This window comes from Hyla sarda, chromosome 10 (assembly GCF_029499605.1).
Source record: "Hyla sarda isolate aHylSar1 chromosome 10, aHylSar1.hap1, whole genome shotgun sequence".
Classification (NCBI taxonomy): Eukaryota; Metazoa; Chordata; class Amphibia; order Anura; family Hylidae; genus Hyla; species Hyla sarda.
The window spans coordinates 108,060,347-108,082,816 of NC_079198.1; the positions used below are offsets into that span (position 1 = coordinate 108,060,347).

Below are 22,470 nucleotides of genomic sequence, written 5' to 3' on the forward strand. Positions count from 1 at the left end.
ATTATAATAGGACCCATGAGTTATAATAGGACTCCATGAGTTATAATAGGACCCTATGAGTTATAATAGGAGTCCAGTAGTTATAATAGGACCCCATGAGTTATAACAGGAGTCATAAAAGGAGTCTAGGAGTTATAATAGGTCTCCAGGAGTTATAATAGGAGTCCAGTAGTTATAATAGGAGTATTGGATTCATAATAGGATTCCAGGAGCAATAATAGGACCCCATAAGTTATAATAGGACCCCATGAGTTATAATAGGACCCCATGAGTTATAATAGGACTCCATGAGTTATAATAGGACTCCATGAGTTATAATAGGACCCTATGAGTTATAATAGGAGTCCAGTAGTTATAATAGGACCCCATGAGTTATAATAGGACTCCATGAGTTATAATAGGACTCCAGTAGTTATAATAGGACCCCATGGGTTATAATAGGACCCCATAGGTTATAATAGGACCCCATGGGTTATAATAGGAGTCCAGAGGAAATGAAGCCCATAGATAATAATAGTAGAGTGATGTCTATGATAGAAGTCTAGGAGCCCAGGGGTAATATAGAATGATAGACGTCTGATGGTAATGATTGACGTTAGGTTAGGGGTAACGATCCATTGGTTTTGACAGGAGTCTGGGATAATTGGAGACGCATAAAGGTTGTGATAGAAGTCTGGGGGTTATAATGAAAGTCTGGGGGTAATGATAGTAGTCTGGGGGTTATAATGAAAGTCGGGGGGTAATGATAGTAGTCTGGGGTAATGATAGAAGTCTGGGGGTAATGATAGTAGTCTGGGGTAATGATAGTAGTCTGGGGGTTATAGTGAAAGTTGGGGGGTAATGAGAGTAGTCTGGGGCTTATAATGAAAGTCGGGGGGTAATGATAGTAGTCTGGGGTAATGCTAGTAGTCTGGGGGTAATGATAGTAGTCTGGGGTAATGCTAGTAGTCTGGGGGGTAATTCTAGTAGTCTGGGGGGTAATGCTCGTAGTCTGGGGATAATGATAGTAGTCTGGGGTAATGATAGTAGTCTGGGGCTTATAATGAAAGTCGGGGGGGTAATGATAGTAGTCTGGGGTAATGCTAGTAGTCTGGGGGTAATGATAGTAGTCTGGGGTAATGCTAGTAGTCTGGGGGTAATGATAGTAGTCTGGGGGTAATGATAGTAGTCTGGGGGGTAATGCTAGTAGTCTGGGGGTAATGATAGTAGTCGGGGGTAATGATAGTAGTCGGGGGGTAATGATAGTAGTCTGGGGTAATGATAGTAGTCTGGGGTAATGATACTAGTCTGGGGGTTATAATGAAAGTCTGGGGGTAATGATAGTAGTCTGGGGGTAATGATAGTAGTCTGGGGGTTATAATGAAAGTCGGGGGGTAATGATAGTAGTCTGGGGGTAATGATAGTAGTCTGGGGGTAATGATAGTAGTCTGGGGGTAATGATAGTAGTCGGGGGGTAATGATAGAAGTCTGGGGGTAATGATAGTAGTCTGGGGTAATGATAGTAGTCTGGGGGTAATGATAGTAGTCGGGGGGTAATGATAGTAGTCGGGGGGTAATGATAGTAGTCTGGGGGTAATGATAGTAGTCTGGGGGTAATGATAGTAGTCTGGGGGTAATGATAGTAGTCTGGGGGTAATGATAGTAGTCTGGGGGTAATGATAGTAGTCTGGGGGTAATGATAGTAGTCTGGGGTAATGCTAGTAGTCTGGGGGGTAATGCTAGTAGTCTGGGGGGTAATGCTCGTAGTCTGGGGATAATGATAGTAGTCTGGGGTAATGATAGTAGTCTGGGGGTTATAATGAAAGTCGGGGGGTAATGATAGTAGTCTGGGGGGTAATGCTAGTAGTCTGGAGGGTAATGCTAGTAGTCTGGGGGTAATGATAGTAGTCGGGGGTAATGATAGTAGTCGGGGGGTAATGATAGTAGTCTGGGGGTAATGATAGTAGTCGGGGGGTAATGATAGTAGTCGGGGGGGTAATGATAGTAGTCTGGGGTAATGATACTAGTCTGGGGGTTATAATGAAAGTCTGGGGGTAATGATAGTAGTCTGGGGGGTAATGCTAGTAGTCTGGGGGGTAATGCTAGTAGTCTGGGGGTAATGATAGTAGTCTGGGGGTAATGATAGTAGTCTGGGGGTAATGATACTAGTCTGGGGGTTATAATGAAAGTCTGGGGGTAATGATAGTAGTCTGGGGGTAATGATAGTAGTCTGGGGGTAATGATAGTAGTCTGGGGGTTATAATGAAAGTCTGGGGGTAATGATAGTAGTCTGGGGGTAATGATAGTAGTCTGGGGGTTATAATGAAAGTTGGGGGGTAATGATAGTAGTCTGGGGGTTATAATGAAAGTCTGGGGGTAATGATAGTAGTCTGGGGGTAATGATAGTAGTCTGGGGGTAATGATAGTAGTCTGGGGGTAATGATAGTAGTCTGGGGGTTATAATGAAAGTCGGGGGGTAATGATAGTAGTCTGGGGGTAATGATAGTAGTCTGGGGGTAATGATAGTAGTCTGGGGGTAATGATAGTAGTCGGGGGGTAATGATAGTAGTCTGGGGGTAATGATAGTAGTCTGGGGGTAATGATAGTAGTCTGGGGGTAATGATAGTAGTCTGGGGGTAATGACTGGAGCCCTGGGGGTAATGATAGTAGTCTGGGGGTAATGATAGTAGTCGGGGGGTAATGATAGTAGTCTGGGGGTAATGATAGTAGTCTGGGGGTAATGATAGTAGTCTGGGGGTAATGATAGTAGTCTGGGGGTAATGATAGTAGTCTGGGGGTAATGATAGTAGTCTGGGGGTAATGATAGTAGTCTGGGGTAATGATAGTAGTCTGGGGGTAATGCTAGTAGTCTGGGGATAATGATAGTAGTCTGGGGGTAATGATAGTAGTCTGGGGGTAATGATAGTAGTCTGGGGGTAATGATAGTAGTCTGGGGGTAATGATAGTAGTCTGGGGGTAATGATAGTAGTCGGGGGGTAATGATAGTAGTCTGGGGGTAATGATAGTAGTCTGGGGGTAATGATAGTAGTCTGGGGGTAATGATAGTAGTCTGGGGGTAATGATAGTAGTCTGGGGGTAATGATAGTAGTCTGGGGGTAATGATAGTAGTCTGGGGTAATGATAGTAGTCTGGGGTAATGATAGTAGTCTGGGGGTAATGATAGTAGTCTGGGGGTAATGATAGTAGTCTGGGGGTAATGATAGTAGTCGGGGGGTAATGATAGTAGTCGGGGGGTAATGATAGTAGTCTGGGGTAATGATAGTAGTCTGGGGGTAATGATAGTAGTCTGGGGTAATGATAGTAGTCTGGGGGTAATGCTAGTAGTCTGGGGGTAATGCTAGTAGTCGGGGGGTAATGATAGTAGTCGGGGGGTAATGATAGTAGTCTGGGGGTAATGATAGTAGTCTGGGGGTAATGATAGTAGTCTGGGGGTAATGACTGGAGCCCTGGGGGTAATGATAGTAGTCTGGGGGTAATGATGGTAGTCTGGGGGTAATGATAGTAGTCTGGGGGTAATGATGGTAGTCTGGGGGTAATGACTGGAGCCCTGGGGGTAATGATAGTAGTCTGGGGGTAATGATGGTAGTCTGGGGGTAATGATAGTAGTCTGGGGGTAATGACTGGAGCCCTGGGGGTAATGATAGTAGTCTGGGGGTAATGATGGTAGTCTGGGGGTAATGATAGTAGTCTGGGGGTAATGATAGTAGTCTGGGGTAATGATAGTAGTCTGGGGTAATGATAGTAGTCTGGGGGTAATGATAGTAGTCTGGGGGTAATGATAGTAGTCTGGGGGTAATGATAGTAGTCGGGGGGTAATGATAGTAGTCGGGGGGTAATGATAGTAGTCTGGGAGTAATGATAGTAGTCTGGGGTAATGATAGTAGTCTGGGGGTAATGCTAGTAGTCTGGGGGTAATGATAGTAGTCGGGGGGTAATGATAGTAGTCGGGGGGTAATGATAGTAGTCTGGGGGTAATGATAGTAGTCTGGGGGTAATGACTGGAGCCCTGGGGGTAATGATAGTAGTCTGGGGGTAATGATAGTAGTCTGGGGGTAATGACTGGAGCCCTGGGGGTAATGATAGTAGTCTGGGGGTAATGATGGTAGTCTGGGGGTAATGACTGGAGCCCTGGGGGTAATGATAGTAGTCTGGGGGTAATGATGGTAGTCTGGGGGTAATGATAGTAGTCTGGGGGTAATGATAGTAGTCTGGGGGTAATGATAGTAGTCTGGGGGTAATGACTGGAGCCCTGGGGGTAATGATAGTAGTCTGGGGGTAATGATAGTAGTCTGGGGGTAATGACTGGAGCCCTGGGGGTAATGATAGTAGTCTGGGGGTAATGATAGTAGTCTGGGGGTAATGACTGGAGCCCTGGGGGTAATGATAGTAGTCTGGGGGTAATGATGGTAGTCTGGGGGTAATGATAGTAGTCTGGGGGTAATGATAGTAGTCTGGGGGTAATGATGGTAGTCTGGGGGTAATGACTGGAGCCCTGGGGGTAATGATAGTAGTCTGGGGGTAATGATAGTAGTCTGGGGGTAATGATGGTAGTCTGGGGGTAATGATAGTAGTCTGGGGGTAATGATGGTAGTCTGGGGGTAATGACTGGAGCCCTGGGGGTAATGATAGTAGTCTGGGGGTAATGATGGTAGTCTGGGGGTAATGATAGTAGTCTGGGGGTAATGACTGGAGCCCTGGGGGTAATGATAGTAGTCTGGGGGTAATGATGGTAGTCTGGGGGTAATGATAGTAGTCTGGGGGTAATGATAGTAGTCTGGGGTAATGATAGTAGTCTGGGGTAATGATAGTAGTCTGGGGGTAATGATAGTAGTCTGGGGGTAATGATAGTAGTCTGGGGGTAATGATAGTAGTCGGGGGGTAATGATAGTAGTCGGGGGGTAATGATAGTAGTCTGGGAGTAATGATAGTAGTCTGGGGTAATGATAGTAGTCTGGGGGTAATGCTAGTAGTCTGGGGGTAATGATAGTAGTCGGGGGGTAATGATAGTAGTCGGGGGGTAATGATAGTAGTCTGGGGGTAATGATAGTAGTCTGGGGGTAATGACTGGAGCCCTGGGGGTAATGATAGTAGTCTGGGGGTAATGATAGTAGTCTGGGGGTAATGACTGGAGCCCTGGGGGTAATGATAGTAGTCTGGGGGTAATGATGGTAGTCTGGGGGTAATGACTGGAGCCCTGGGGGTAATGATAGTAGTCTGGGGGTAATGATGGTAGTCTGGGGGTAATGATAGTAGTCTGGGGGTAATGATAGTAGTCTGGGGGTAATGATAGTAGTCTGGGGGTAATGACTGGAGCCCTGGGGGTAATGATAGTAGTCTGGGGGTAATGATAGTAGTCTGGGGGTAATGACTGGAGCCCTGGGGGTAATGATAGTAGTCTGGGGGTAATGATAGTAGTCTGGGGGTAATGACTGGAGCCCTGGGGGTAATGATAGTAGTCTGGGGGTAATGATGGTAGTCTGGGGGTAATGATAGTAGTCTGGGGGTAATGATAGTAGTCTGGGGGTAATGATGGTAGTCTGGGGGTAATGACTGGAGCCCTGGGGGTAATGATAGTAGTCTGGGGGTAATGATAGTAGTCTGGGGGTAATGACTGGAGCCCTGGGGGTAATGATAGTAGTCTGGGGGGTAACATTAGGAGTGTTGGGGCCTCTGGCCCTAAGGTGCTGAAAATGATGACAGAAGTCATAAGCATTAATAGAAATCCAGGGATGATAATAACAGTCTGGGGGTAATGACAGGGACCCAGGAGTAATGACTGACAGGAGTCTAGAGGGTTAATGTCAGGGGCCCGGGAGGTAGCCGGTGACCACGGTGTGGGTAATCTTAGGGGCCCGGGGAGGTGACTGGAGCCCGGAGTGTTGCGGTGTGAAGTCGCTGTCCACCACAGTTGGTTCTGAAGCTCCGTCTCGGCTGCTGCACGCTCCTTCCGATCTCCAGTGCGGACCGGTCTCTCTCCCAGGCGCCGCCGGTACTAATTACGGTACTAGTTCCGGTATTGGCTCCGGTACCGGATCCGCTAATGCGCATCACACTGCGACGCGGCGCAGTCTTCGAGACAACTAACCTTGAAACCGGAGATCAAGAAAGTAGACTGCGACTGATACCTCCCCATCCAATCTCCGCCCACCCTTTAAGCCATAGCCAATGACCTGGCACCATTCCAGGCCGCAGCCAATCAGCGCTAACCTTTCAGAGAAGCAACCAATGATCCGGGTCCGTGGGCGGTGCGAGACTGTAAAGAGCCGGGTTAGGCTGTGGCGCGGTGCTGGTTGTCCTGACCTGCCGCTGTGCTCGGAGCGGGGCCGGGATGGAGAGCGGGCAGCGGGCCGGTGCTGAGGCATGAACCGGGGAGCGGCGGGGCGAGCACGGGGCGGAGGACACAGCGGTGCGGGGCTGACGGAACGTGTGAGATATGAGGCGGCTCCCGAGCGGCGCTCGGCTCTACTATGATTCGCTATGTGCTCGCGGTGATGGCGAGTGTGACCGGCGCCGGGGGACTCGCTGCTCAAGGTGAGTGCGGCCCGGGAGGAGGAGGGGAGGCCGGGGGGACGAGGGGTCAGCAGTGACGGCCAGGACGAAGGGGAAGCTGGGAGAGGAAAGTGATAAGTGATGGATGATGATGGGGAAGGTTGGAGGTGAGTGATGAAGAGGATGATAGTGATGAGGAGGATGATAGTGATGAGGAGGATGATAGTGATGAGGAGGATGATAGTGATGAAGAGGATGATAGTGATGATGATGAAGAGGATGATAGTGATGATGATGAAGAGGATGATAGTGATGATGATGATGAGGAGGGTGATGATAGTGATGAGGACGATGATAGTGATGATGATGAGGATGATGATAGTGAGGATGATGATAGTGATGATGATGATGAGGAGGATGATAGTGATGATGATGAGGAGGGTGATGATAGTGATGAGGAGGATGATAGTGATGAAGAGGACGATGATAGTGATGAGGAGGATGATAGTGATGAAGAGGACGATGATAGTGATGAAGAGGATGATGATAGTGATGATGATGAGGAGGGTGATGATAGAGATGAGGAGGATGATAGTGATAAAGAGGAGGATGATAGTGATGAAGAGGATGATGATAGTGATGAGGAGGGTGATGATAGTGATGAGGAGGAGGAGGATGATGATGATAGTGATGAAAAGGATGATGATAGTGATGAGGAGGAGGATGATAGTGATGAGGAGGAGGATGATAGTGATGAGGATGATGATAGTGTTGAGGAGGATGGTGATGATGATAGTGATGATTAGGATGATGATGATAGTGTTGAGGAGGATGATGATAGTGATGAGGAGGAGGATGATGATGATGGTGATGATGATAGTGATGAGGAGGATGATGATAGTGATGAGGAGGAGGATGATAGTGATGATGATGGTGATGATGATAGTGATGAGGAGGATGATGATAGTGATGAGGAGGGTGATGATAGTGATGATGATAGTGATGATAGTGATGAGGAGGATGATGATGGGGAAGGTTGGAAGTGAGTGATGAGGAGGATGATGCTGATGATAGTGAGGAGGATGATGATGATAGTGATGAGGAGGATGATGATGATAGTGATGAGGAGGATGATGGGGAAGGTTGGAGGTGAGTGATGAGGAGGATGATGCTGATCATAGTGAGGAGGATGATGATGATAGTGATGAGGAGGGTGATGATGATAGTGATGAGGAGGGTGATGATGATAGTGATGAGGATGGTGATGATGATAGTGATGATGAGGAGGAGGATGATGATAGTGATGAGAAGGATGATGATAGTGATGAGGAGGAGGATGATAGTGATGAGGATGATGATGATAGTGATGAGGATGATGATGATAGTGATGAGGATGATGATAGTGTTGAGGAGGATGGTGATGATGATAGTGATGATTAGGATGATGATGATAGTGTTGAGGAGGATGATGATAGTGATGAGGAGGAGGATGATGATGAGGAGGATGATGATAGTGATGAGGAGGAGGATGATAGTGATGATGATGGTGATGATGATAGTGATGAGGAGGATGATGATAGTGATGAGGAGGGTGATGATAGTGATGATGATAGTGATGATAGTGATGAGGAGGATGATGATGGGGAAGGTTGGAGGTGAGTGATGAGGAGGATGATGCTGATGATAGTGAGGAGGATGATGATGATAGTGATGAGGATGATGATGATGATAGTGATGAGGAGGATGATGATGATAGTGATGAGGAGGATGATGGGGAAGGTTGGAGGTGAGTGATGAGGAGGATGATGCTGATCATAGTGAGGAGGATGATGATGATAGTGATGAGGAGGGTGATGATGATAGTGATGAGGATGGTGATGATGATAGTGATGAGGAGGATGATGATAGTGATAGTGTTGAGGAGGATGATGATGATAGTGATGATTAGGATGATGATAGTGTTGAGAAGGATTATGATGATAGTGATGAGGAGGATGCTGATAGTGATAGTGTTGAGGAGGATGATGATGATAGTGATGATTAGGATGATGATAGTGATGAGGAGGATGATGATAGTGATAGTGTTGAGGAGGATGATGATGATAGTGATGATTAGGATGATGATAGTGTGGAGGAGGATGATGATGATAGTGATGAGGAGGATGATGATAGTGATAGTGTTGAGGAGGATGATGATGATAGTGATGATTAGGATGATGATAGTGTTGAGGAGGATGATGATAGTGATGTGGAGGATGATGATGATGATGATAGTGTTGAGGAGGAGGATGATAGTGTTGAGGATGATGATGATGATAGTGTTGAGAAGGATGATGATGATGATAGTGATGAGGAGGGTGATGATGATAGTGATGAGGAGGGTGATGATGATAGTAGTGTTGAGGAGGAGGATGATAGGGATAGTGTTGAGGAGGAGGAGGATGATGATGATGATGATGATAGTGATGAGGAGGATGATGATGATGATAGTGATGATTAGGATGATGATGATAGTGTTGAGGAGGAGGATGATGATGATGATGATAGTGATGATTAGGATGATGATGATAGTGTTGAGGAGGATGATGATAGTGATGAGGAAGATGATGATGATGATAGTGTTGAGGATGATGATGATAGTGATGATTAGGATGATGATGATAGTGATGATTAGGATGATGATGATAGTGATGAGGAGGATGAGGAGGATGATGATGATAGTGATGAGGAGGGTGATTATGATAGTGATGAGGATGGTGATGATGATAGTGATGAGGAGGATGATGATAGTGATAGTGTTGAGGAGGATGATGATGATAGTGATGATTAGGATGATGATAGTGTTGAGAAGGATGATGATAGTGATGTGGAGGATGATGGTGATGATGATGATGATGATGATAGAGTTGAGGAGGAGGAGGACGATAGTGTTGAGGATGATGATGATGATAGTGTTGAGGATGATGATGATGATGATGATGATGATGATAGTGATGAGGATGATGATGATAGTGATGAGGAGGGTGATGATGATAGTGATGAGGAGGGTGATGATGATAGTAGTGTTGAGGAGGATGATGATAGGGATAGTGTTGAGGAGGAGGAGGATGATGATAGTGATGATTAGGATGATGATGATAGTGTTGAGGAGGATGATGATGATGATAGTGATGATTAGGATGATGATGATAGTGTTGAGGATGATGATGATGATGATAGTGATGATTAGGATGATGATGATAGTGTTGAGGAGGATGATGATAGTGATGAGGAAGATGATGATGATGATGATAGTGTTGAGGAGGAGGGTGATAGTGTTGAGGATGATGATGATAGTGTTGAGGAGGATGATGATGATAGTGATGATTAGGATGATGATGATAGTGATGAGGAGGATGAGGAGGGGGATGATGATAGTGATGAGGAGGGGGATGATGATAGTGATGAGGAGGATGATGATGATAGTGATGAGGAGGGTGATGATGATGATAGTAATGAGGAGGATGATGATAGTGTTGAGGAGGATGATGATGATAGTGATGATTAGGATGATGATGATAGTGATGATTAGGATGATGATGATAGTGATGAGGAGGATGAGGAGGGGGATGATGATAGTGATGAGGAGGGGGATGATGATAGTGATGAGGAGGATGATGATAATAGTGATGAGGAGGGTGATGATGATAGTAGTGTTGAGGAGGAGGATGATGATGATAGTGTTGAGGATGATGATGATGATGATAGTGATGAGGAGGATGATGATAGTGATGAGGAAGATGATGATGATAGTGTTGAGGAGGAGGATGATGATAGTGTTGAGGAGGAGGATGATGATAGTGTTGGGGAGGATGATGATAGTGATGAAGAAGATGATGACGATGATAATGATAGTGTTGAGGAGGAGGATAGTGATGATGATGATAGTGATTAGGAGGATGCTGCTGATGATAGTGATGAGGATGATGATAGTAGGGAGGAGGATGATGATAGTGATGAGAAGGAGAATGATAGTGATGAGGAGGAGGATGATAGTGATGAGGAGGAGGATGATAGTGATGAGGAGGAGGATGATAGTGATGAGGAGGATGATGCTGATGATAGTGATGAGGAGGAGAATGATAGTGATGAGGAGGAGAATGATAGTGATGAGGAGGAGGATGATAGTGATGATGAGGAGGAGGATGATAGTGATGATGAGGAGGAGGAGGATCATAGTGATGATGAGGAGGAGGAGGATGATAGTGATGATGAGGAGGAGGAGGATGATAGTGATGATGAGGAGGAGGAGGATGATAGTGATGATGAGGAGGAGGAGGATGATAGTGATGAGGAAGAGGATGATAGTGATGAGGAGGAGGAGGATGATAGTGATGATGAGGAGGAGGAGGATGATAGTGATGATGATGAGGAGGAGGATGATAGTGATGATGATGAGGAGGAGGATGATAGTGATGATGATGAGGAGGAGGATGATAGTGATGATGATGAGGAGGAGGATGATAGTGATGAGGAGGAGGATGATAGTGATGAGGAGGAGGATGATAGTGATGAGGATGATGATAGTGATGAGGAAGATGATGATAGTGATGAGGATGATGATGATGATGATAGTGATGAGGAGGATGATGATAGTGATGAGAAGGAGGATGATAGTGATGAGAAGGAGGATGATAGTGATGATTAGAATGATGATGATAGTGTTGAGGAGGATGATAGAGATGAGGAGGATGATGAGAAGCATGATGATGGTGGTAATAATTAGGATGATGATAGTGGTAGTAATGACAGTAAAGAAGGCTGATTGATTAATAGGTTGTGATTGTAGTTGAGGATTTTGGATAATGGGTGATGATGATGTCAGAATATTTTTTTATAATAGAAGGTGATTGGGGTAGAGATGATGATGATTATGGTGAGTGATTAGTGTTGTTGTCAGTGCAGGGCACCATTGTGACTTCTCTGCCATGACATGTGACTGGTAATGTTGTGAAGTGGCACAGTGCAGAGGTTCCATACATTGGAGGTCACATATGACGTGAAGGTTATGGGGGCACAGGACAGGGAAGTGGCGGTGTTCAGCTGAGTTCATAGGGTGATATGAGATGGAGGTCACAGGGCGGCACAGAGACAAGTTTGCGGAGTGACATGAAGTGGAGGCAACATGTGGCCACAGAGCTGACGATCCAGGGGGATATAATGCTAACGTGACTAGTTGAGTTCATAGAGTTGCAGGATGACATGAAGTGGAGGTCACAGGGCGACCTAGAGCTGAGGTTACAGGGTCACGTAGTTCTGAAGTGGCTTCTTAGTAACTACCTCCAGCAGGTGGTCTGCGGTGGACTCTCTTAGTTTCCCATGGTGGTATTGGGTGACTCCTGGTCCTTAGTCTGACGTTGTCGTTTTTCCTCCATGTTGTCTGTAGGTGGCCTGCAGCTGGGAGAGACGTCACCGCCGGTATTTATTATGGGGGCACTGCAGTGCATAGTCCTGGTGACAAAGGGGTCCGTGTCCTTCACTAACTACAGCGCCACCCGCTGGACTATTACCTTTTATTGTTCACTTCTGACCTTTTCCCTCGAGGGATTTCCTAAGCTTGTTCGCTACAGAAGTTGCGTGTTTAAATGGATTGTACAAGACAAGAACAGCTTGGCTGCAGCGCCACACATATCCACAGGTTGTGTGTGGTACTGCAGTCCAGACACGTACACTTCATTAGAGCTAAGCTGCCGTACCAAGCACAACTCAATGAAAGGTGGGGTGCTGTGTATGGAAGAAATAATTGCTCTTCTAAGGGTGCGTTCACGCGGCCGTCTGTCCCCGTTTTTTTTATCCCCGTTTCGGATTAAAAATGTTAACATTTTTTTTTTTTAAATCCCATTCAGGTCAATGGGCTTTGTTTACAATCCGTTTACATCCGATTGTCACCATCTGCGCTCATTTGCGTTTTTTTTTATGTCAGAAAAAACGGCACATGCTGGATTTTTTTTTTCGTCGAAAAAAACAGAAGAAAAAAACACGGATACAGTAAATTTAACGTTAAAGTCTATGGAAAAACGGATGAGCCTTTAACTAGGGATCGACCGATATCGGTTTTTTAGGGCCGATACCGATAATCGGTGCAGGTTAGGGCCGATAGCCGATAACTTATACCGATATTCCGGTATAAGTTGTCGGCTATTTAAGTTGCGGGCGCTTTAAATCAATGATCTGCAGTGGCTTTTGCGGTGCCATAGGCCGCCGCCACCCGCTTCTCTCCCCCCTACCTGTCAGGGTGGTCCGGGCCATCCATCCTTCCTTCCTGAAGTGTCCGGGGGCGTTCCGGGTGAAGAGTGAACCGGTCCGGGCTGTCCTTCTTCTCTGGCGGTCATCTTCTCCACTCCGGGCAGGCTCCGACCTAGTACGCTGCATAGACGCCGCTGCGCAGTGACGCCCGTGCGCAGCGACACCCGTGCGCAGCGACACACCTGACGTCACGGCGTAGCGACATCTATGCAGCGTTCTAGGCCTTAGCCTGCCCGGAGTGGAGAAGATGACCGCCGGAGAAGAAGGACAGCCCGGACCGGTTCACTCTTCACCCGGAACGCCCCCGCACACTACAGGAAGGAAGGATGGATGGCCCGGACCACCCCCATTACGGTTAAGTTAAATTTTTTTATTGACTCGGAGGGTGGGGGAGGGGCTCGACCGGTATAGCGGTATGGGCAAAAATCCATACCGTGGATCCGGTTCATACCGGTATACCACCCAGCATCACGGTGAGGGGTGCAACGCGGTGCGGTAGGTCGGGGGGGGGGGGACAGTCGCGGTGCGGGGGGCGGGGCAAATCAGTCGATCCCTACCTTTAACGTCATCCGTTTGCATCCGTTTCTTCAATCCGTTTTTACTTCTGAGCATGCTCACAACCAAAAAAATATTGTTTTTTTTTTTTTGGTTTATTAACTGAACAGTAATGGATACAAACCGATAACATCCGTTATTGTCCTATTTTTATTTTCGATGGGTCTAGATCGCCGTGTGAACGCAGCCTAATTTCGAATGGCCCTTTATGTTAGGAACTGGTGGGGCTTCTGGGTCTTATTAAAGGGAGTCCTTACTAGGGATCGACCACTATTGATTTTTTAGGTCCGATACCAATAACCTGTGAACTTTCTGGTCCCACAGAAGCCGTTGCACATCAATGATTTAAAGCGAGCGCTTTAAATCAATAAACTGCAGCGGCTTTTGCGGGGCCAGAGACCACCGCTGCCACCCGCTTCTCTCCACCTGTCTGTCCTGGGGTCCTGAGTCCAACCACCGACACTGCCCGATTGCCTCCCCCTGTCTATCCTCTGGCCAGAGACCGCTGCTGCCACCGCTGCCCCATTGCCTCCCCCATCCCCGGTTTTATAATTACCTGTTCCCGGGGTCCGCGCTACTTATGGCTCCGGCGGCGTCCTGCGCTGTTACTGTGCGCTGCGCAATGACGAGTGACGTCCTCAATGCGACGTCACCGTCAGTGGCCCGGCGCACAGTGACAGCTCAGGACGCCGCCGGAGCCAGAAGTAGCGCGGACCCCGGGAACAGGTAATTATAAAACCGGGGATGGGGAGGCGGTCTCTGGCCCCGCAAAAGCCGCTGCAGTTCATTGATTTAAAGCACCCGCATTATTGGCAGGTTAGATGCCGATACTGATAACTTAGAAAATCGTGAATATTGCCCGATAATATCGGCCAATCCGATAATCGGTCGATCCCTAGTCCTTACCCATATCTTGTAGAGCAGTGTTTCCCAACCAGGGTGCCTCCAGCTGTTGCAAAACTATAACTCCAAGGAAGCCTGGGAGTTGTAGTTTTGCAACAGCTGGAGGCACCCTGGTTGGGAAATACTGTTATGGAGAATCAGGGTGCTGTGCCCCTTCAGTCCCGACACGGTGTCCGGCAGGGGCCCCTCTGTAGATGGCAGCCCTTCCCTTGTTCCTGCCATCACATTGTATCCGCTGCTTTTGAAGCACAATGAGATGTTCCTTGGCAGAGCAGCTCCTGCAGCCTTCACCTCATTTCACCTCCGTGCACACTGCCGCTGCTTTCTTAAAGAGACCAGGATGCTTCCCAGTTTGGAACATGGCACTTTTTTGGGCAGAAACGTCTCTGTAATCTCCAGGATGTTCTGCACGTGTGAAGTGTAAGCTCTGCAGCGCAGCTTGTCAGCAGGTCAATGAGCCTTCAGGCTGCAGGTCACAAGACTGGGTGCAGAGGACCAACGGGTCGCAAGTAATGGGCCCATCCAGTAGGAAGGTGGTGAGGTCATGTGTAGTCAGATGCCTTCTGTATGTATGGGACACTAGAGCTGGGCGGTATGACCAAATATGTGTATCATGGTATTTTTTTAACTTATGGCGGTTCGACGGTATATAACGGTATTCCCCAAACCCCCCCAAAATTAATGATCAGCCCAGCGCTGCGCTGTCCCCATCGGGGTAAATACTCACATTTCACCCGCAAGCGCTGCCCTCCTCGTCCTCCTATTTGTTGTGGGCCGCCGGCACTGGCACTCTATACTGTACGCTGTATCCCTATGCCCAGGCTGCAAAAAATAAACTTTAACGCACGTTCCTACGTCGGCTTCACGCTCTTCCTGGGGACGGGAACGTCGGAGAGTCGTCAGCCTATCACCGGCCGCAGCGATGTTCCGCCTCGGCCGGTGATAGGCTGAGCCTACTGTCATGTAAGACGCCGGCCGGCTCAACCTATTACCGTCCAAGACGGAACATCGCTGCGGCCGGTGATAGGCTGACGGCTCTCCGACGTTCCCAGGAAGCAGGTCCAGACTGACGGGGGAAGGTGAGTTAAAGTTTATTTTGTTTACCTTTTGCAGCCAGGGCATAGGGATACAGCGTACAGTATAGAGTGTCAGCGCCGGCGGCCGCAACAAACAGGAGGACGAGGAGGGCAGCGCTTGCGGGTGATATGTGAGTATTTACCCTGAAGGGGACAGCGCAGCGCTGGGCTAATAATTTATTGGGGGGGGGGGGGCAGAACAGCGCTCACGGGTCACATATGATTAGTTCCCCGATGTGGGGACAGCGCAGCGTTGGGCTGCTAATTCATTCCTGAGGCCCAACTGGTATTGCGGTATGGGGAAAAATTCATATTGTGCAGCACAAAAATTTCAGTATTCGGTATGGACCGGTATACCGCCCAGCCCTATGGGACACCCGCTAACCTGTTACTATGGGGAGCCAGGACCAACAAATTGTCATAGGGTCCTTAGAGCTGACCATCCATTTCTCACCCTTGATAACTGGTACCCTAGCAGATAGGGCTCATGGGGGTCATTGCCTGGTGTCATCTTCTGTCTCCACTACCCATTGTTCCCTCTTATCTGTGAGGCTCGCAGGCAGCTGCTTGGTATTGAGACGTGATTTTCTGCCTGTATTTTTATCGTCCCTCTGTTTGGGTATCGACATATCTGGTATTTTGGAGGAATTTTCTTTCTTGTTTAACTCTGTTTTCAGTCATAGTAAACAACCTGGACTGGGTAGGAAGGGTGTTTGGCAGATACCGCAGAGAGGCCACCCACGCGGCCGCCCACGCTTACTCCGGGATTGATATGAAACATCTTGAGAGTTCTCACTAGCACTCTATCACTTTCCGTCATGGGGCCAAGAAGAAAGTGAGAAATTCTTCCCGTCATTACGTTATTGTTGTGACAGTGTTATCGCTGTACAGGCGGAATCTGAGAACGCACAGCAGGGCGGTTCCTCTGGTGTCGTCTGTCACAGGAGGAACCTCGTCTCATTGGCAGCTGGTGGAGAAGCCACATTGTAACCGCGTCCTGAGCGGTGCAGGAAATACGAGCGGAGTCCATAGTGTTAATGGACCATAGGCCAAGATGGGGCAGTGGTCATGTGATGGGGAATCGTCGGAGAGTCTCTTACACCGTCTTCTTCAGCCTCCTCTCGTTGAGGCCCCCTTCCTCATTCAGACGAGGGTTGTGGGGTGACACGTGGCTGTGCGGTCTTTCTTGTGATTTTTTGTTGGGAATACTTTTTACTGTGGTCATGAACGGTGGCCCTGTGGTAGGACCCAAACTTCTGAGTAAGGCCCATTAGGTCTGTATTAGGTCTGTATTTCATCTGTATTTGGCCTGTAAGTCCCCTCAGCACTACGGACAGCTCCCAGCCTGGTTCCACTAATGCTCATGTGTGGATGTGTGTGGCTTTGCAGAGCTGAGGGTCTGGTGCTGCGCTCATTCTGGATTCAACTTTAGGACCTTTGACCTGACTCTGGGTGCTGACTCCTGGGGTCGGGGAGAAGGTATAGCATTGGGAGGAATCGTACAGAAATTATCTGGCGGGGGAGGTGATTCTCACACCTGCTGAGCGGGACTGTGTGTGTGTTGTCACCTATATTATACTAGGTTGTGGTCTTCTGCAAAGATACAGATTCAGTGCACACATACACATCATATACAGGATACACACACATACACATCATATACAGGATACACACACACATACACATCATATACAGGATACACACACATATACACATCATATACAGGATACACACATACACATCATATACAGAATATACACATCATATACAGGATACACACATACACATCATATACAGGATACACACATACACATCATATACAGGATACACACATAAACATCATATACAGGATACACACACATACACATCATATACAGGATACACACACATATACACATCATATACAGGATACACACACATAAACATCATATACAGGATACACACACATACACATCATATACAGGATACACACACATACACATCATATACAGGATACACACACATACACATCATATACAGGATACACACACATACACATCATATACAGGATACACACACATACACATCATATACAGGATACACACACATACACATCATATACAGGATACACACACATACACATCATATACAGGATACACACACATATATACATCATATACAGGATACACACACATATACACATCATATACAGGATACACACACATATATACATCATATACAGGATACACACACATACACATCATATACAGGATACACACACATACACATCATATACAGGATACACACACATAAACATCATATACAGGATACACACACATACACATCATATACAGGATACACACACATACACATCATATACAGGATACACACACATACACATCATATACAGGATACACACATACACATCATATACAGAATATACACATCATATACAGGATACACACATAAACATCATATACAGGATACACACACATACACATCATATACAGGATACACACACATACACATCATATACAGGATACACACATAAACATCATATACAGGATACACACACATACACATCATATACAGGATACACACACATATACACATCATATACAGGATACACACACATAAACATCATATACAGGATACACACACATACACATCATATACAGGATACACACACATACACATCATATACAGGATACACACACATACACATCATATACAGGATACACACACATACACATCATATACAGGATACACACACATACACATCATATACAGGATACACACACATACACATCATATACAGGATACACACACATATACACATCATATACAGGATACACACACATATATACATCATATACAGGATACACACACATATACACATCATATACAGGATACACACACATATATACATCATATACAGGATACACACACATATACACATCATATACAGGATACACACATACACATCATATACAGGATACACACATACACATCATATACAGGATATACACATCATATACAGGATACACACACATACACATCATATACAGGATACACACACATACACATCATATACAGGATACACACACATACACATCATATACAGGATACACACACATACACATCATATACAGGATACACACACATACACATCATATACAGGATACACACACATACACATCATATACAGGATACACACACATACACATCATATACAGGATACACACACATACACATCATATACAGGATACACACACATACACATCATATACAGGATACACACACATATACATCATATACAGGATACACACACATATACACATCATATACAGGATACACACACATATACACATCATATACAGGATACACACACATATACACATCATATACAGGATACACACATACACATCATATACAGAATATACACATCATATACAGGATACACACACACATACACATCATATACAGGATACACACATAAACATCATATACAGGATACACACACATACACATCATATACAGGATATACACACATATACATCATATACAGGATATACACACACACACATCATATACAGGATACACACACATACACATCATATACAGGATACACACACATACACATCATATACAGGATACACACACATACACATCATATACAGGATACACACACATATACACATCATATACAGGATACACACACATACACATCATATACAGGATACACACAAATACACATCATATACAGGATACACACACATACACATCATATACAGGATACACACAAATACACATCATATACAGGATACACACACATACACATCATATACAGGATACACACACATACACATCATATACAGGATACACACACATACACATCATATACAGGATACACACAAATACACATCATATACAGGATACACACACATACACATCATATACAGGATACACACACATATACACATCATATACAGGATACACACATACACATCATATACAGGATACACACATACACATCATATACAGGATACACACACATATACACATCATATACAGGATACACACACATATACACATCATATACAGGATACACACACATATACACATCATATACAGGATACACACATACACATCATATACAGAATATACACATCATATACAGGATACACACACACATACACATCATATACAGGATACACACATAAACATCATATACAGGATACACACACATACACATCATATACAGGATATACACACATATACATCATATACAGGATATACACACACACACATCATATACAGGATACACACACATACACATCATATACAGGATACACACACATACACATCATATACAGGATACACACACATACACATCATATACAGGATACACACACATATACACATCATATACAGGATACACACACATACACATCATATACAGGATACACACAAATACACATCATATACAGGATACACACACATACACATCATATACAGGATACACACAAATACACATCATATACAGGATACACACACATACACATCATATACAGGATACACACACATACACATCATATACAGGATACACACACATACACATCATATACAGGATACACACAAATACACATCATATACAGGATACACACACATACACATCATATACAGGATACACACACATATACACATCATATACAGGATACACACATACACATCATATACAGGATACACACATACACATCATATACAGGATACACACACATATACACATCATATACAGGATACACACACATATACACATCACACACTTCTAGCCTCGTACATGAAGGCTGGCAGCCCCCCCCCTCCTTTCAGAGATGAATGTGACAGCAGAGAACGCTGCCCTGCTGGTGACTCTGCCCCCTCTATCTGTTTATATCCATTTTTGTCATTCGGGGTCACCCTGCGCCCCCCCATCCCCCCAATCGCTGCCTATTTTTTGTGTGTCAGAAATATCCACTGATATCTCTCCCTAGAGCCAATGATGTCACCGTCAGCCAATCAGATTGCTGGGAGACGGCGCTAGTTACAGACTCGGTGCGGTGTACAGGCTTCCTCATTCCCATTAACCTTATCATTGCTGTGAAAGCATCCACAGGCAGTTAACCCATTCCCCCTCACAGAGCCGACTTCCCTCTCTGCAGTAAATCTGTTTTATCCTGTGCGTGTGGCTGGCCATCACACAATATACCATCATTGCCTGCTGAGGGTCACTTTAGGAAACATAGGGGTGTGTGCTCTGCTGTGTGTATTCTGGAGACTGCTCAGGGGACCCTTTATAGAAGGGGGTGGTGGAATGAGATTGCGTTACCCTCCTGTGTAAATAGAGGTTCTCAAAGCTGGACCGTGTACACTTTGCATGTAGCACTTCTAGCTAGAGGGTGCAGTGCAGGGAGCTGTGGTGGGGGCTCTATCAGGGTCACTGGGTGCAGTGCTGTCATCTTTAACTGTGTCTCTGGTTGCTGTGCTGTCAGCTCATTTGGAGAAGTCATGGGGTGCAGTAGTGGGAGCTCTGTTGGGGCTCGCTGAAGCAGTGGCTGAGCTCTCGTTGGGTCACTGGGTGCAGTAGTGGGAGCTCTGTCTGCATCATTGGGGCAGGATCAGAAACTCTGCCGGTGTCACTGGGTGCAGTGGCTGGAGCTTTGTCTGGGTCACTGGGTGCAGTGGCTGGAGCTTTGTCTGGGTCACTGGGTGCAGTGGCTGGAGCTTTGTCTGGGTCACTGGGTGCAGTGGCTGGAGCTTTGTCTGGGTCACTGGGTGCAGTGGCTGGAGCTTTGTCTCGGTCACTGGGTGCAGTGGCTGGAGCTTTGTCTGGGTCACTGGGTGCAGTGGCTGGAGCTTTGTCTGGGTCACTAGGTGCAGTGGTTGGAGCTTTGTCTGGGTCACTGGGTGCATTGGTTGGAGCTTTGCCTGGGTCACTAGGTGCAGTGGTTGGAGCTTTGTCTGGGTCACTAGGTGCAGTGGTTGGAGCTTTGTCTGGGTCACTGGGTGCAGTGGCTGGAGCTTTGTCTTGGTCACTGGGTGCAGTGGTTGGAGCTTTGTCTGGGTCACTGGGTGCAGTGGTTGGAGCTTTGTCTGGTCACTGGGTGCAGTGGCTGGAGCTTTTTCTGGGTCACTGGGTGCAGTGGTTGGAGCTTTGTCTGGGTCACTGGGTGCAGTGGCTGGAGCTTTGTCTGGGTCACTGGGTGCAGTGGTTGGAGCTTTGTCTGGGTCACTGGGTGCAGTGGCTGGAGCTTTGTCTGGGTCACTGGGTGCAGTGGTTGGAGCTTTGTCTGGTCACTGGGTGCAGTGGCTGGAGCTTTGTCTGGGTCACTGGGTGCAGTGGTTGGAGCTCTCTTGGGATCATTGGGGGCAGTAGCGGGAGCTCTGTCTGGGTCACTGGGTGGAATAGCTGGTGCTCTGTCGAGGTTACTGGGGGCAGTAGCGGGAGCTATGTCGAGGACACTAGGTGCAATAGTGTAAAGTTTCTAAAGCAACATTCTTGGGGTCCAGGAGGTTGTGGCTGCCAGATGTGCAGTATAGGGGTGCAGCTGTGTGATGTGCAGTATAGGGGTGCGGCTGTATGATGTACAGTATAGGGGTGCAGCTGTCTGTACAGTATAGGGGTGCGGCTGTCTGATGTGCTGTATAGGGGTGCGGCTGTCTGATGTACAGTATAGGGGTGCGGCTTTCTGATGTACAGTATAGGGGGGCGGCTGTCTGTACAGTATAGGGGGGCGGCTGTCTGTACAGTATAGGGGGGCGGCTGTCTGTACAGTATAGGGGGCGGCTGTCTGTACAGTATAGGGGCGGCTGTCTGATGTACAGTATAGGGGTGCGGCTGTCTGTACAGTATAGGGGGGCGGCTGTCTGTATAGTATAGGGGTGCGCCTGTCTGTACAGTATAGGGGGGCAGCTGTCTGTACAGTATGGGGGGAGGCTGTCTGTACAGTATAGGGGCGGCTGTCTGATGTACAGTATAGGGGTGCGGCTGTCTGTACAGTATAGGGGTGCGGCTGTCTGTACAGTATAGGGGGCGGCTGTACAGTATAGGGGGCGGCTGTACAGTATAGGGGGCGGCTGTCTGTACAGTATAGGGGGGCAGCTGTCTGTACAGTATAGGGGGGGCTGTCTGATGTACAGTATA

General features: G+C 46.6%; 2 protein-coding genes across 3 annotated transcripts in view; one reads left to right on the forward strand and one right to left on the reverse strand.

Moving 5' to 3' along the window:
* The window catches only part of JAM3 (junctional adhesion molecule 3), a 148,801-nt gene extending 142,599 nt beyond the window's left edge, over positions 1-6,202 (reverse strand). The window contains exon 1 of the mRNA XM_056544478.1: positions 6,086-6,202. The gene's annotated coding sequence lies outside the window, so the exon portion shown is untranslated. The remainder of the gene's footprint in view (positions 1-6,085) is intronic.
* Positions 6,203-6,256: 54 nt separating this feature from the next.
* Positions 6,257-22,470, forward strand: part of IGSF9B (immunoglobulin superfamily member 9B) — an 84,016-nt gene continuing 67,802 nt past the window's right edge. For both annotated transcript variants that reach the window (XM_056544482.1, XM_056544485.1), the window contains exon 1: positions 6,257-6,531. In XM_056544482.1, coding sequence (XP_056400457.1) covers positions 6,468-6,531 — 64 coding nt within the window. In that variant the 5' untranslated portion in view covers positions 6,257-6,467. The remainder of the gene's footprint in view (positions 6,532-22,470) is intronic.